This window comes from Dendrobium catenatum, unplaced genomic scaffold (genome assembly GCF_001605985.2).
Source record: "Dendrobium catenatum unplaced genomic scaffold, ASM160598v2 fragScaff_scaffold_925, whole genome shotgun sequence".
NCBI lineage: Eukaryota > Viridiplantae > Streptophyta > Magnoliopsida > Asparagales > Orchidaceae > Dendrobium > Dendrobium catenatum.
The window spans coordinates 668,053-682,927 of NW_021319387.1; the positions used below are offsets into that span (position 1 = coordinate 668,053).

The window sequence follows — 14,875 nt, forward strand, 5'->3', positions numbered from 1 at the left end:
TGCAGCTATTTTCATTCTCAAAAAGACGGTGAGTCCTCAAAAACCACTGGTCATTAATAGAAGATGCAGAAACTTTGGCTTCCAAAATACAAATAAGTTTGAGGTCATGAGAGCTAATCAACGATTTACAAAAACTCACTTTGTCGGGATTATTAAATCCCCTAACATTCCAACTTGCAAGAGTTGGCATAGACATTAAGAAAATTGAGATTTGGCCTTCTTGGCCGATTTCCCTTTAGGGGGTTTTGACTTGATTTGTGTCTTTCCTTTGTCAGAAGAAGCTTTGGTGTTATGAATAATTTTCTCTTGAAAATTAGATGTCAAAGTTTTGGTCACAGCATTGGAACAAGAAGCCGAATCGGACTCCGAGTTAATGTCCAAAGAATCAACAGGGATAGGATCGTCAGTTTGTAGAGAAGCAAACATGTTTAAAAGGGGTATTTTGGGAGATTTAAGGATTCTGGGAGAAGTAGGAATTTCGGAGGAGGCAGAAACTTGAGACGGTGAGTTAAGGTTCGGTATAGGAGGATTGGTGATTGGCGGAGGGATAGCCTGTTGGGCAGGCGAGGCCCGGGCAGGGCTGGTTTGGACGGGTGGAATATTTCCAGAGTTGGAGGTAGGAGGCGGCATAGTAACATTGGACTCAACATTGACTGTTTGAGGAGTGGGTTTAGGAGGTGGCACGATAGTTGGAGATCTGTGCGGTCTATGAGGCCTGGAGTTGTGTAGTCTGGAAGAGCTGCGACCACGGTTCTTAGGAGGTTGGGGGGGGAAGAATGTGTTGCGGGTTAGGATTTTTTGGGCAAAGAGAGTAAGGATGGATAATAGAACCACATCCTTCACATTTATCAGGCTTCCAATCATATAACACTTTTAAAACGAGATCTTCCCCATCAATTTCGATAGGGATTTCATCATGCAAAATAGAGTCTTTGTTGATGAGAACACATACCCTTGCAAAAGTCAACCTAGAACGGCTTGCAGTAAGGGAATCCACAGAAATAGGTATGCCAATAAAACTCGAGATTTTAGAGATACCAGTGGGGGTCCAGAGCGCAAGCGGAAAATCCACGATCTTGATCCAGTGGGGGTCCAGGGTTTTTTGCGCTGAGGCTCTGCTAGGGTTTTTCGCCTGGTTTCGCGCCTCCCCTCCTTCGTGTTTGGGGGGGCTCCTCCCTCCCATAATGGCCGCTACTCCGCCTGTTTTTCTTCCACCTCCTTCCTCTGTTCTTGGTCCTTCCCCTGGGGGGTGCTCTTATGCTGATAACGTATCAGCACCTGCCTTCAAACCTGCTTCTTTCCCGGTCTCCTTCTACGCACCAAGTCAAAAGCTTTCGTTTAAAGCAGACGATCTTTCCGAAGGAAAATCTATCTAGACTACAGCTCTCATCGGCTATTCTCTCGGTCCCCGACCTTACTATGAGAGATTACTTAAAGCCATGAAGAATCTTTGGTCCTTGAAAGGTTCCATGACTTTATTATCTCTTGCTGATGGATTCTTTTTACTGAAATTCACCACTATGGAAGATCTGGAAATGATTCTCTCAGGAGGCCCGTGGTTCCTTTTGGGTAAGCCATTCATGTCAAATCATCTAGCACTATATAATAAAGATAACATTACAGTGACGAGGTGATAATTCATTTTGTATCATCGCAGGGCCACCTTATCCAATGCTATGGTATTTAGGTCTAATTATGTAGTTACTATAAATAGTTTTTAGTTATATCATTTAGAGATTTCAGTCCCTTGAGTGAAGATTTTATATTTTTCAGCATTTTTCTTGAGTGCTTCCTCAGAGTAAAGTCTAAGGGAGGCTAGGGAAGTGCAAGAACATTCTCTGGGAGATCTTAACTTGGGTTTGTATAAGTAACTTTGTAAGTGGTGGAATTGTGTAGAGAAGATCTTTTGATCCTTTTTGGTGATAACCTTCTTTTTACTTCTCTTATATTTTGCTTATTTATGGACAAAATGAATATGAGTTTGTTTGTCATCTTCTCCATGTCTAGAAAATTCTCTTATTTTGGGCAGATAATGTAAAGAGAGTATTAAGTACTAATATTGATTATTATTTTTAAATTAAAGTTTTGATGTTTTTAATATTTCTTGTTCTTCATTTAATATATATATAATGACCATCTATGAAGTTTAAATCTAGTGTGGTGTATAAGCTCGATAGAAGAATGATGGAATAATTTGGAAAATTTAAATGGATTATTGGTAAGCCTAGATATAGAATGTTTGAATATTTTTTGTTCTATGGAGATAGTAAAGTTGTAAGAAGACAATTAATCTTTCTTTTCACCCCTACAGCTCGACAGAGATCTTTGGATGCACATGCTCTGATTCACATCTATAATTATAAGTCTGATTAGGAAAGCTTTGTAATTTACATGCATCAATCAAAAAAACCTTATCTCATCATTGTTAACACTTTTTACTTATATTTTCATTAAGTGGTATTAACTCAAAAACATCAATTTTTATTTATGTACAATAAATTCAAGCACTTATAGTAAGCAATAATACTTTGGTGGAAATTTAGCATAACACTTCCTCGTTTGTTCGACACTCTAATTTATCACTTTATTACATAATTCAGCATGTATACATACATAAATCAATGAGCTGTTACTAATTTTATAACATAAAAAACCTTTGCATATTTTAAATTCAACGAGTCTCACAATATATTATCATAACCTATCACTGCCCCGCATCAATTACACTCGCAAATATACTAATTCATCACCTTCTACATTCAAATTATAGGAAAAATCCACAAGAATTTGACTAAGAGTAGTCAAAAATTTGTTACACACATTTGCCTAGTCATGGAAAGTGACCCTCCTATATGCGATAAGATCCGCATTTAGTAGCACACAAATCTCAATCAACAAGCAAGTCTAGATGATTACCCCAGTAGACATATAATTTGTGGCCAAAGATGAGGCCCATTTAAGGTCATGGTGAGTCAAAGTAGAGCACATCATATCCTTGGAGGACAACTCTCTCCTATATGAGAAGGTCTGCATTGAGTAGTCCGCGAGTCCCTTATAATAGTTAAATATAAATAGAAATTCCTATGATGGAAAAATATTTGGTGAAAGGTGAGGTTTATAAAACGTGATAGAATGTTAGTGAAATGCATAATATAACCCTATACAATAAGATCTACATTGAGTTACATGCAAAATCATTTCAATAGTCAAGTCTGGATAGTTACCCCCACGAATATTATAATGTTTATTAAAAGATGAGGGCGAATACCTCAAGAAATTTATTTAAGTTATCAAGAGAGTATATATTCATTTCATTTATAAGCAGCAATTATGTAAAAATGATTATAAGCCAATGTTATTATTTGTAAATGGGTGTTATCATATTTATTTGTTCATATATATAGTTGAATATCTTTATCACATAGCTTCATTCATAAATTTATCAACTACTATTAAGTATGTGATGTTATGTCCATTATTTTAACTTTGTATATTCATATAAGAAAGTTTAGTTAAGACTTATGGAAGTTCAAAAAATAATTTGATATAAATCAATAATAATACATCAAAACTCATTACAAATGTGTGCATACTCATAAATAAGAAAAAAGAAAGCAAAATTTTCATCTTTGATTCCTTTCGAATATCTTTACAAATACATATTATAAGAAAAAATACAAAAAAAAGAGAAAAAAATGGTTATGATCTCAATTTTTACTTGCACTCTCCACATCACTTTTATCCTAGAGTCTAATATCAGCTTGTAGAAGAAAAAATTCTCATCAAACTTACTATTGGGCTCCTTGAAGATAAATATCTTATACAAGAAAAATTTAATCCCCTTATCATTCTTCTTACATAGGATCTCCTGGTATTGTGGAGAGTCAAAGAAGGCCACCCATCCCCTCCTTCACCTTAAATCCATTAGATTGCCAGGCAAGTTCTTTGGTAGTCCTCTCACTGAAATCTTAGCTTCTACATGAAGCCATCCTTGACAACTGCTCCTATTGGAATGTGTCCCTCCTATTTTGGTCATCTTCCAATGACTCCACTTTCTTTCCATCTATATATCTAAGGGGAAATCCCCCATGAAGGACTAACTTCGCCTTCCTTATCTCCTCTCTCATGCTAGTAAGAACCCTAGTTGTATGTTAGTGATTGTGCGTGAAGGAAAGTATACATTGCTAAGTTATGGCATACACATTCATTATGAAAAGGTTGAGCTCATCAGTAGAGACATTCTTAAATCCATTCTCTTCAAGAGTGGATAAGATGAGTTTAATGTCAAATGCCTTCCTACAAGAGTAGATGGGGCATAAAGTGGTGGAAACGTGGTGGAAGGTATGGTTGAGGAAAGTGCATTATGCACTCCAGCAGTTGGCTTACTCAACCTCTTTGAGGGCCCAACAAGATGAAATTTCGTGAATGTTGCTAAACCTTTAAGAACAAGCCCAAGGCTAACCAAGAGAGGGGGTAAATTTGTTATTTTAAAAAATTACTTAATGCAAAAAGAAAAATCTTTTTTATCTTTTTAAATATTGAAAAAAAAATAAGCTTATCCTATAATGCAGAAGCATATTAAGTTCAAAATAATCAAAAATTTCAACCACACTGTAATCACAAATGAGTGAAATAAAATGCAAAAAATAAAAAGAACGAACACACAAAATTTTATAGTGATTCGATCAGATCTGACTTACATCCACTCCTGAAGGCCTCCTCTGAGTATTGCACTAAACCTTCAAGTGTCATTCCTTTTTCCCCTCACAGCTAGGTGAAGAAGCCCTTACAAAAATCTTTTTCACCGACCTAGTGAGGTAGAGTACCTTAAATCTTTTTCACCCCCTAATGAAGGCAAATAACCTGAATCCTTTTACTCCCTCCTAGAGTAGGTAGAGAACCTGAATACTTTCACTCCCACCAGGAATAGTCAAAGAACCTTAATCCTTTTACTCCTCTTGGAGCTGCAGAGTAGCAGTGTCCTTTGGCACCAAAGATATATTCTTCTTCTTCTCAAAACTTCCCTTAAGATAAGCATTGACTATGATGGTACTAAGGTGCAAGCTTGTTGGAGCATCCATATGAAACCCCCTCCACACTCCCTTGAAACCCACAAGAATCTTCTTCCTCTCAAACTCTACACTTTCCTCTCTCTCTTTCAAGGCTCTCTCTTCAAGTTTTCTCCAAAAGAATTGAGACTTAATGCATGTCAAAGACTATTACAAAGTCTTACGAGAAAGCTTAAATATAGGGCTTCAAAAAACCCTAAAAATTTAATTCAACTGTCAAAGATTATATAGTATGATCACATGAATGTCTAGTATGATGTGCAGAATTTGACCTATTAGTACTATATAATCACTAATTAGTACAATATAAATAGTTCAAATTTTCCTCTTAGTACTATACGATCATTAGTATAAATAGTTTAAATTTGACTGTTAGTATTATACGATCATCAGTATGAATGACAAATCATACAGTATGATTAGTTCAACTGAAATGTAGTTCATCCATGATGAATTATGGGATGACCAAATATTATCTCTATTGATTGTACAATACGATCATGTTCATACAGTACGATTAAAATATCAAAATTAAGCAGATTCGATTGATTAATCATAAGATTAAATTAGGCAATATTTTAAATATCGTATAGCATAATTAGGTTCATACAGTACGAATAAAACAACTTTTAAAATTCAATTTTTTGCCTAATTTAATGAACGATAGGCTTTCTAATTATAACATTCATCCAGTACGCTTTGGTGTTCGTACTGTACGAGTAGTTATATTTCAAATATATTTTTCTAGAAAAATAAATTTTTTTAATAAATGTCTATAATAATAAATTATTTAGTATGATATTGATCATAAAGTATGATGTATATAAAAATTAAAATATTTTTTCTCCTCCTCTTGTATGTGTCTGCACAGTCACTAGGCTAGAATACACCCTTATAGGACTTGACTCAAGAAATAAAAAATACATAAATAAATATTACAAATTCTTTACAACATAATATATTTTATAAAGTCTTGAGCTCTGAATCTTTATTAGATCATGCATGATATTTCTGAAATGTTAGTACACACACAAATAAATATTGAATATAAATATTATGAGACATAAAGATGTGAGCCACAATATTTGTTATCATCAAAAATATAAACTCATGAGCATGAGTTACAACACTAGAGTCTAGTATACAGGTAGAGAAGCATGAAGCAATTAGAATCACCTCTACAAGGATGAAAGTAAAACTTTCCTTCCATACCTTATGGAACTTCTCTAGGGATCTTACAAGAGACTCTCCATCTACTTTACTTCTCTTTAATTATTTAACTTTTCCTAGTGTGAAGCCCTAGGATCTAATGGAATGATTAGTTTACATAAACCTTATGTTTTATTCTTAACAATCAATAACAATAAACTAAGCTACTAAACTCTTGAATTATAAAAGTAATATAAATCAAATTTCATTCCAAAAAAATATAATTAAATTAATCCAGAGCATGAATGTCTATAAATCAAAATAAATAAACTGAACTACAAGATCAATACCTCAAACACTAAAACTTCAAAGCTTGCTTCTACACTTGATCTACTTAACTGGGCCTTTACCTTTTCCTAAAACATGAAAGAACATAATAAGCATAATTAGCTCAGCAGACTTCTTATCCTTACCCATCATAGATATGAATATTCTAATTAAATGGAGTATTAATAATACATATATAAATATAATAAGAAATAATTAAAGTTATAGACAACAATAAAGCCATGAAACCTAATTTTAAGGCCTAACGGTGTAATTAACATTTTAACTTATTGGAATCCGAAAGACTGAAATTATGTTTAAATGATAACAAATATTATTGGGTAGTATTTGATTTCTCCTATGATTTATTATTGCATATATTTTTCTCTGTGTACTAACATTTTAGGTTAAGCATACACAAAGCACTACCAAAAGAATCAGAACATAAGATTAGGTAGTATAGGATTAATGTTTTCAAAAGTCTATAATTTTATCATTTCTTGCGTCTCTATTTTTAAAAATGGTGTTTAGTAGTTAGCAACTAAGAAAATAATTTTGAAAATATTTTGAAATATAACTAAGAAAATAATTTTGAAATATAAGTAATCGTACATGACAAACGCCACGTACTTGACAATCTCTCATAATCAAAAAACCCCATTATTAATTAAATTAGATAATAATTTGAATTTTGAATTTTATGCTACTCATATATTATGAACTTGATCATATTGTATTGTGTGTAAATTATTTCCTAATTTAATCCCCAAAAATTAGTCAAGAAAATCAGGGTTTAATTAATATGGAAAATCGTACAATGTGTTATCAATCATAATAGGCAATTAGCATATATGAAATTTAGTCATCCTAACGATCGTCCAATATGAAACTATAATTTTTGAACTAATCATACAGTATGATCTAAATCATATTAGATGAATGACAGAGATAATTTTCAATCATCCTGGAGTTTATCCTATATGATCTAAAGAACATTGAACTGATCATACCTTATGATTCCATGATCCTACTATACAATCGATATATAAATTTTATTTGAGTCTGTCTTTCTTACAGAATGAACAGACTATTTTGAACTAATCATATTATATGATCTTTGATCATACTGTATAAATAATTATTGTTGAATTAAATTTCTAGTTTTTTTAAAGCCCTTTATTTAAGATTCCTTATTAAACATTATGAGAGTCTTTTTGGCAATCATTGGATTTTTCTTCTGAAAGAAAGCTTGAAGAGAGAGCTAGAGCTTAGGAGAGAAAGTGTGAAGTATGTTAGAGAGGGAGAAGAACGTGGTGTGATTCTTAGGAGTATGAGATGGAGTTTCACATGGTTGCTCTGGCAAAATTGCACCTGAGTTCCTCAAGCGTCAAGATTTTTCTTAAGAGAAGTTTTGGAAACAAAACCCCTTTGGTGTCAAAGGGTCCAACTACTCCACTGCACCATGGAAGGTGGAAGTGATTTGAGGTTCTCTACCTTCATCAGGAATGTGAAAAAATATTTGAATTTTTTCCTTCACTAGGAGAGTAAAAAAGGATTCTAAGTTTGTTGCCTTCACTAAGAGAGTGAAAAAGATTCCAGGTGCTCTACCTTCACCAGGATGTAGACAAAGCTTCAAGGTTCTTTACCTCACAAGGAGGATGAAAATGATAATTGTATTCTACCGCACTAGGTTGATGTAAGAGATTGTGTAAGGGCTTCTCTACCTTATTATGGGGGATAAATGAGAGACACTAAAATTTTAGTACAATACTTGGAGAGGACTCTGGAGAGTGGACGTAGGTCAATTTTTTACTGAACCACTATAAAATTGGGTGTGCTCATTTTACTTTACTTTTTTGCATTTTATTTTTCTTGCATTTTAATTTCTTGCACTTTTATTATTTCTACACATCTTTGTTTTAATTAGCAAGCTTTGTTTGGTTTGATTTTTATTGGAAAAAGAAAATTAAAATTAAAAATATATTTGGTCATTTATTTTTGTCACGAAAATAAAAAAGAGCAAAATTATATTATTTTTATTAAGCTTTTTCTTATGTTTGTAATTGGTTTAAATAATTAAAAAGGTTTCTTTGAGAGAATTTTTAAATAACCAATTCATGCCCCCCTGGTGTGCCTAGGATAGTTCAACAAGGTTTAACAACCTTACTTGAACTTTCAATTGGTATTAATGATACTTTCAAACCTTCATCAATACTTTCAGCCACTTTCACAACCACCTCATCAAGGGCCTTCTTATGAGTAGTGTGCCTTATCTTTGTAGCTTATTTTTATTTCTCTTCTTGGTAGTTCACATAGTTTTGTTATTGTTGTTTGTTCAATGTTCTCCTTTTTTAGTGATGTCAAAAAGGGGAGTAGTAGGCTGTTGGCTATATTATGTTGATTAATTTGATTAGTGTTTATTTATGCATTAAGTTTAGTTTATGTTGTTATGTTGATTTTAAATTTAAAAAAATATATATATCCCTAATTTTAAAAAGATATTACTTAGTAAGGGGAAAAACTTAGGAGAAAATTAAAATTAACTTGTAATCCATCCAATAATGCTTGTCATCATAAAAAAAAAGAGATTATTGGAATCTGGAAGCCTGGACTTATATTTTGATGATAATAAATATTATTGGATTGTATTTACTTTCTCCTGTGATTTATTATTGTATATATTTTTTTGTGAGCTCCAATGTTTCAGGTTAAACATACACCAAGCACTTCCAAAAAATCATAGTTCAAGACTAAGTAGTATAGGATTGATGATTTCAAGAGTCTGTAATTTTATCTTTTCTTACGTCACTTTTTTGTAAAGGGTGCTTAGTAGCTTAGCAATGATGCACACACATAAAACGGGGATTGAAAGATTAAAATTATAAATATTTTAATTATTCTACAACTCATAATGTAAGATCTACTGCTACAAAAATTAATTAAAATACTTAATTTAACTGAGAAAAAAATTTTGAAATAAAACTAATCGTATAGTACGAGCACCAAATCGTACTGGATGATCTGTTGCAATTAGAAACCCTTTCGTAAATTAAATTAAGTAATAATTTAAATTTTTTATTTTAAGCTATTCATATAGTATGAACGATACTGCTGGGGAGAAAGCAGTAAGAATATATATATATATAGTATGAACAATATTGTATTATACGATGTGTAAATCATTACCTAATTTAATACATGTGATTAGTCAAGTAAACAAAGGTTTAATTAAAATAAAAAATCATATAGTGCAATGCCGATCATACTGGATGATTGGCAGAGATAAAATGTGGTCGTCCCAGTGATTGTCCTAGATGAAACCTTAATTATTGAACTAATCTTACAATATGATGTAAATCATATCAGATGAATGGAAGAGAAGATTTCCAATCATCCTGGAGTTTTTCCTATACAATATAATAAATATTAAACTAATCATATTGTACAATCCCATGATCGTACTGTAATTTACTTTTAGCATTTTATTTTTCCTGCGTTTTAATTTCTTGAACATTTATTATTCCTATAAATCTATATTTTGATTATCAAGCTTTGTTTGGTTTGATTTTTATTGGAAAAAGAAATTAAAATTTAAAATTTAAAATAAATAAAATATTTGTCATTTATTTTTGTCATAAAAATAAAAAAGAGCAAAATTATATTATTTTTATTAAATTATTTCGCTTATTTATAACTCCACTTTCACTTATGTCGCCATTTTTCCTCATACACTCACATATAGAGAGTGAGGTCAAAATCCCTTCCAAATCTACCCTAAGCTGAAGGGGCTAGAAGAATACGTATAGTGTTACATTACCTTTCACACCAAAAGTGAGGCAAAAATCCCTCCCGCATCTACCTTAAGGAAATGGGGAGAGAATAAAACATTCAAGGCCCTTATCACATAATAGAGAGTGCATTTTTTCACATTTAAAATATCTCCAATGCCATGTTATGCTCAATGTAAATGCAATGCAATAAAAATTAAAAAATATAAATCTAATGTAATGTCCAATTAATACATGAATTTCCTGTAAAAATCTAAATTGTATGTATACCAGCATACTCACTGAATTTTTCTTGTTTCATTTCCAATTTCAAATGGGCATTCATATGAATATTTTAATACTTTTAAATAGTTATTTCAATTGCCATAAAAGCTTTAACCAAAATATATACTCAAAAATTTGTGCTGCCAAAAACTCAACCGATAAATATTCGCATTTTTATAATCAAAATGTTCAAAATAGAGCATAAAACAATGTATAAAAGGTTACACATTGAGAAAGTTGTAAAATCCAAAGACAAAAACATTTTAATCCATAACTTTCTATAAAATAGGGTAAATTAAGATTATAGATCGGGATTCAAAAGTCAAAACCATGCTTTATAAAGTTTCTTAACTGGCCTGACTTTCAAAACCCGAGCTTTTGCCTCCAAATCCTCTCCCTCACTTTTTCTTCTATCTTTTCTCCTTCCCTTCTCCTTTTATCTTCTTAGGCAAGGCAGCTGTGGTGAATGAAAGATGGCAAATGATTTTAGATATTTTAAAATTATAGTTCCACTATTTGGACTTAGTGTCACGACACTTACCTTTCCAGCGTCGTAGGTCCTAAATAACCTTCCATATGCTCCCAATATATCCTCACATGAGATTCAACACCAGGATAGTACATCTTGACACAGTAGCGCACACCCAAAACCTCGATACCGCAACGGTGCCAACCCTTGCACCTATTGAGAAATTTTCAAACCTTGGATTTTCACTTTTCCAACCTCAACATAGGTTCATTCAAGCCCCATTGCACATTTTAAATCTTACAGTTGCACATTACATCAACTACAAATGAGTATTTAACTTAATTAACTTTAATTACCCGAGTTTCAAGACAACGAATATTACAATCAACATGGGCTCATTATTACTGGTGGGTTCCACTGGAGATTGAATCTGTGCCACTTTTAGATCAAGAATTGCTACCTTAGGAATAACGATCACCATTGTTTGTGCTAACGAGCTCCTTACAATATAGAGATTTTCTTAGCATACCTCTCAATGAGAGGCGCATCATTAAAGCTTGAGGAGAGGATTACCCTCAACTTGCTTTTCTTAAATATCACCGCCTTACTAGGCTAAGTCTCTTTGGCCTTTTATCGCCTTGCTCGGCTGTACTTCTACATCCTTACTTGGCTTCTTTGTAGCAAGGTTACTCGACCTAACCACAGTTGCTTACTTCTTTGTGGGTTGGTTAGTTCCCCTCAACTTTCATTGACTTCCTTTTACAGAGAAAGATTTCCTCAACTTCTTAATGTCCATGTCGGCATAATTAGAAGGTCTTAAGTTGGGCATCTATCAAGAGAGCTCGTAGAAAGCACTTAGAGAATGATACAAGGGAGAGTAAATGAGAATATATATACATGTATACGTTCAAAGCAAAAAAAAAGAACTATCAGACATATTTTGTCCAAACAATCTTTCAAACAAAATGAACTTTCAGATATATTTTTCAAATAAATATATATTAAAGATATTTGTCCAAACATATGCATTATGAAAACATATAAAGTCAATTTTCCTTTTCTAATTTAATGCTAAATTTTGAATATCATGAGACCCGATATTTAACAGATTTATATATCTCTAGCTAATTATCTTTTCTCTCAGAGCAACTCAGTGCCCACTAGCTCTATAATCTTCTTCTCCTCTTACAATCTACTTCTCCAAAATCTAGAGCATATTCTTATGATCCTCTTCTCTATTATATTGGTCCACCCTTTACTCATCACCAGCACATGCAGAACCCTACTTGACGGAATTTTATTTGGTCCAGTTGACCGAATGCAAGGAACATCCGGTTGTAGGCAAAAACGCGCCTATACCGAGGTGTACCGAGTTTTTCAAAAAACTCGGTACACCTCGGTATAAGCGCGTTTTTGCCTACAATCGGATGTTCCTCTGCATCCGATCGGAGGACGTAATAATTGTTCCTACTTGACACGGCCCCTCACGGCGCTTTCCTATCTTCATTTCATCTAGCAAGGAAATCGGCATCAGTGCAGCCTACAAAGCTTTATTCCTTTTATAATCATTTAAATCCTAAATCTCAAACTAAATAGCCAAATAATGTATAAAAATTTCACAAACAGCATTCAAAATTTAGCACAAAATTCAATAAATTTTAATTTACATAATTTTTTTAATTCTACTTTGAGTTAAAATCCAGGTATAGCCAAACAATCCCGTCTTTTAAAGAGATAATATGATATTGCATAAAAAATAGAGAAAATGCTTTTTTCATTAAATCACATATTATACAATGAGAATGATGAAGTCCTAACCTCATAAGCTAAAAAATGCCTCTAATCTAAGATACTGCTTAGATACTAAAATAGTTTTGACACAACATAAAAAAGGGGCCACGATGAATTAGACTTCGTTTGGGATGGCATTTTTATTATTTCTTAAAACAGTTTTCTAATTTAGAAATTAAAATTTTTATATTAGAAAGTTATTTTAAGATGTAGTAAGAAAGTCATCCCAAACGAAACCTTAGAACATGAAAATTATATTGTTTTGCAAAACCCTTATAAGTCAACCTAAAACACTACAAGCATAGTAAAATGTAAACCTTCTCACACAAACACGGATAGCTCACTATTATACACCTGATAGTGATCACAATTAGAACTTAAATACAATAATACCTGCACGCTCAATCACAATAGAGCATAAGTATTTAATTGCATCAATCATCACATAAGATGAATATAAAGAACAAATAAATGTAAGTAAAAATTAAATTAATTTTAACGTGGTTCAGATTTATTAGACCTCTAGGATTAGTTAATTTTTTAAATAATTATAATTTCATTTAATTATTATTTTCTTTCTATTTAAAAAAAAACTATAATGAAAAATTATTTTTTTACAACAAAAATAACTAAATTGATATCTCCACATCAAATTTCCAGCCAACTTTATAAAATACTACATCCATAAAAAAATTGTAATAATCAAAATTAGTCAGATGCTCAAAATTGTTGAAGAGTGGCTGAAGCATTAAAAGCTCCAGTTGTGACTCGCGTTAGTGCGATATATATTTCATAAAATTGTCTTATTTCTTGAAATTGCGACTAATTGTGCTTAACAAAAAAAATCATTTCCTAATTGTTACTTTTTGAATCAAATAGATTTAACTCGCATTATTCCATGATTTTTGAAAGGCGTAATTCATCTTCATTTTAATTATTTTTTGAAAAATAAAAAGTGAAAATTGACCAGAACAAGACCTTAGATTTCTAGCTGATTTTGAGGCACAAAATAAAAATTAAAAAAAAAATTCTATTTTGACATAGAACTCGATCAATATCCACTTGAATAGACTCTAATGCTACCCAGCTATCAAAGTAAGAACAAAGATTCTCGTTTCATTACAAAGAGCGCCATGAAACTTTTCCCATCGAACTATGATAATTTTATATACATCACATAAAAGCACGTAGTGCTCTATAAGACGTTTTTACATTCAATATTCCAGTTGCAGTACGTGCCCGACAAAATCGTCACAAACACAAAACAACAGACATACCTAAGAGCCTTCCCGCGGCATGGACTGATGTTCTGCAACAATACTCTGCTTAAACTTTGCTGATGCGAAAAGCATCAGAATAATTTAACCTGATTATAATCGTGAAAAGGAAACATAAAACAGAAGGATTCAATTTCAAAGATTGGGTACCTTATCAACAAAATAACAATGGATATCACCGACCTCATTCTCTGCCATGAGCATAAGCATCTCAAGACGCTTATCAAATTGAACTGCACTGTCATCTCTCTTATCAAGTTCTGCACCCTCAGCCTCAAGCCACTTCTCTCGCAAGTCATCAAGAAGATTGGCTTGACCGGAGTAATCTATGGACCCAGGAGCACTAGGGCGCGTGGTACGAAGAGAGGAGTCTCCAGAAGGTGGAGGAAGGGTCAACAGCATCGCCCTAAATTCTTGCGTCTCGGCAAATGTCTCAAAGTTGCATGCCATGATATCTAAACAGTACTCTCTAATCTTCATGACCCCGTACCTGCAAGATTCCATAGGCCATTTCAACAACGTAATGGATTATGAGAAAAAGACGAACCTCCCAAAAATTTTGATGTTGAGAAACACGTTTATAAAACTGGTTGCCCAAGAAAGAAGCAACAAATTCTAGATGATTTACATTACTTAAAACCATAAAACGATCACCAACTACTCTTCTCAAATTTCTTTGAGTTCAGCATAGAGATTGGAAAAAGAATGCCAAGAGGAGGTGAAATTATTCTGTGCGGACGC

The 14,875-nt window shown here is 32.7% G+C and overlaps 1 protein-coding gene across 1 annotated transcript; it reads right to left on the reverse strand.

Annotated features, from left to right (window-relative positions):
* Positions 1-13,914: 13,914 nt before the first annotated feature.
* On the reverse strand, positions 13,915-14,645 carry LOC110106463 (BTB/POZ domain-containing protein At2g04740-like). The gene is made up of 2 exons (XM_020836388.2): positions 14,318-14,645; positions 13,915-14,223 (listed from the first exon to the last, which is right to left on the reverse strand). Exons 1-2 carry the CDS (start codon positions 14,636-14,638, stop codon positions 14,209-14,211), a joined length of 336 nt encoding a protein of 111 aa, XP_020692047.2. The 5' UTR covers positions 14,639-14,645; the 3' UTR covers positions 13,915-14,208.
* Between the last annotated feature and the right edge of the window lie 230 nt (positions 14,646-14,875).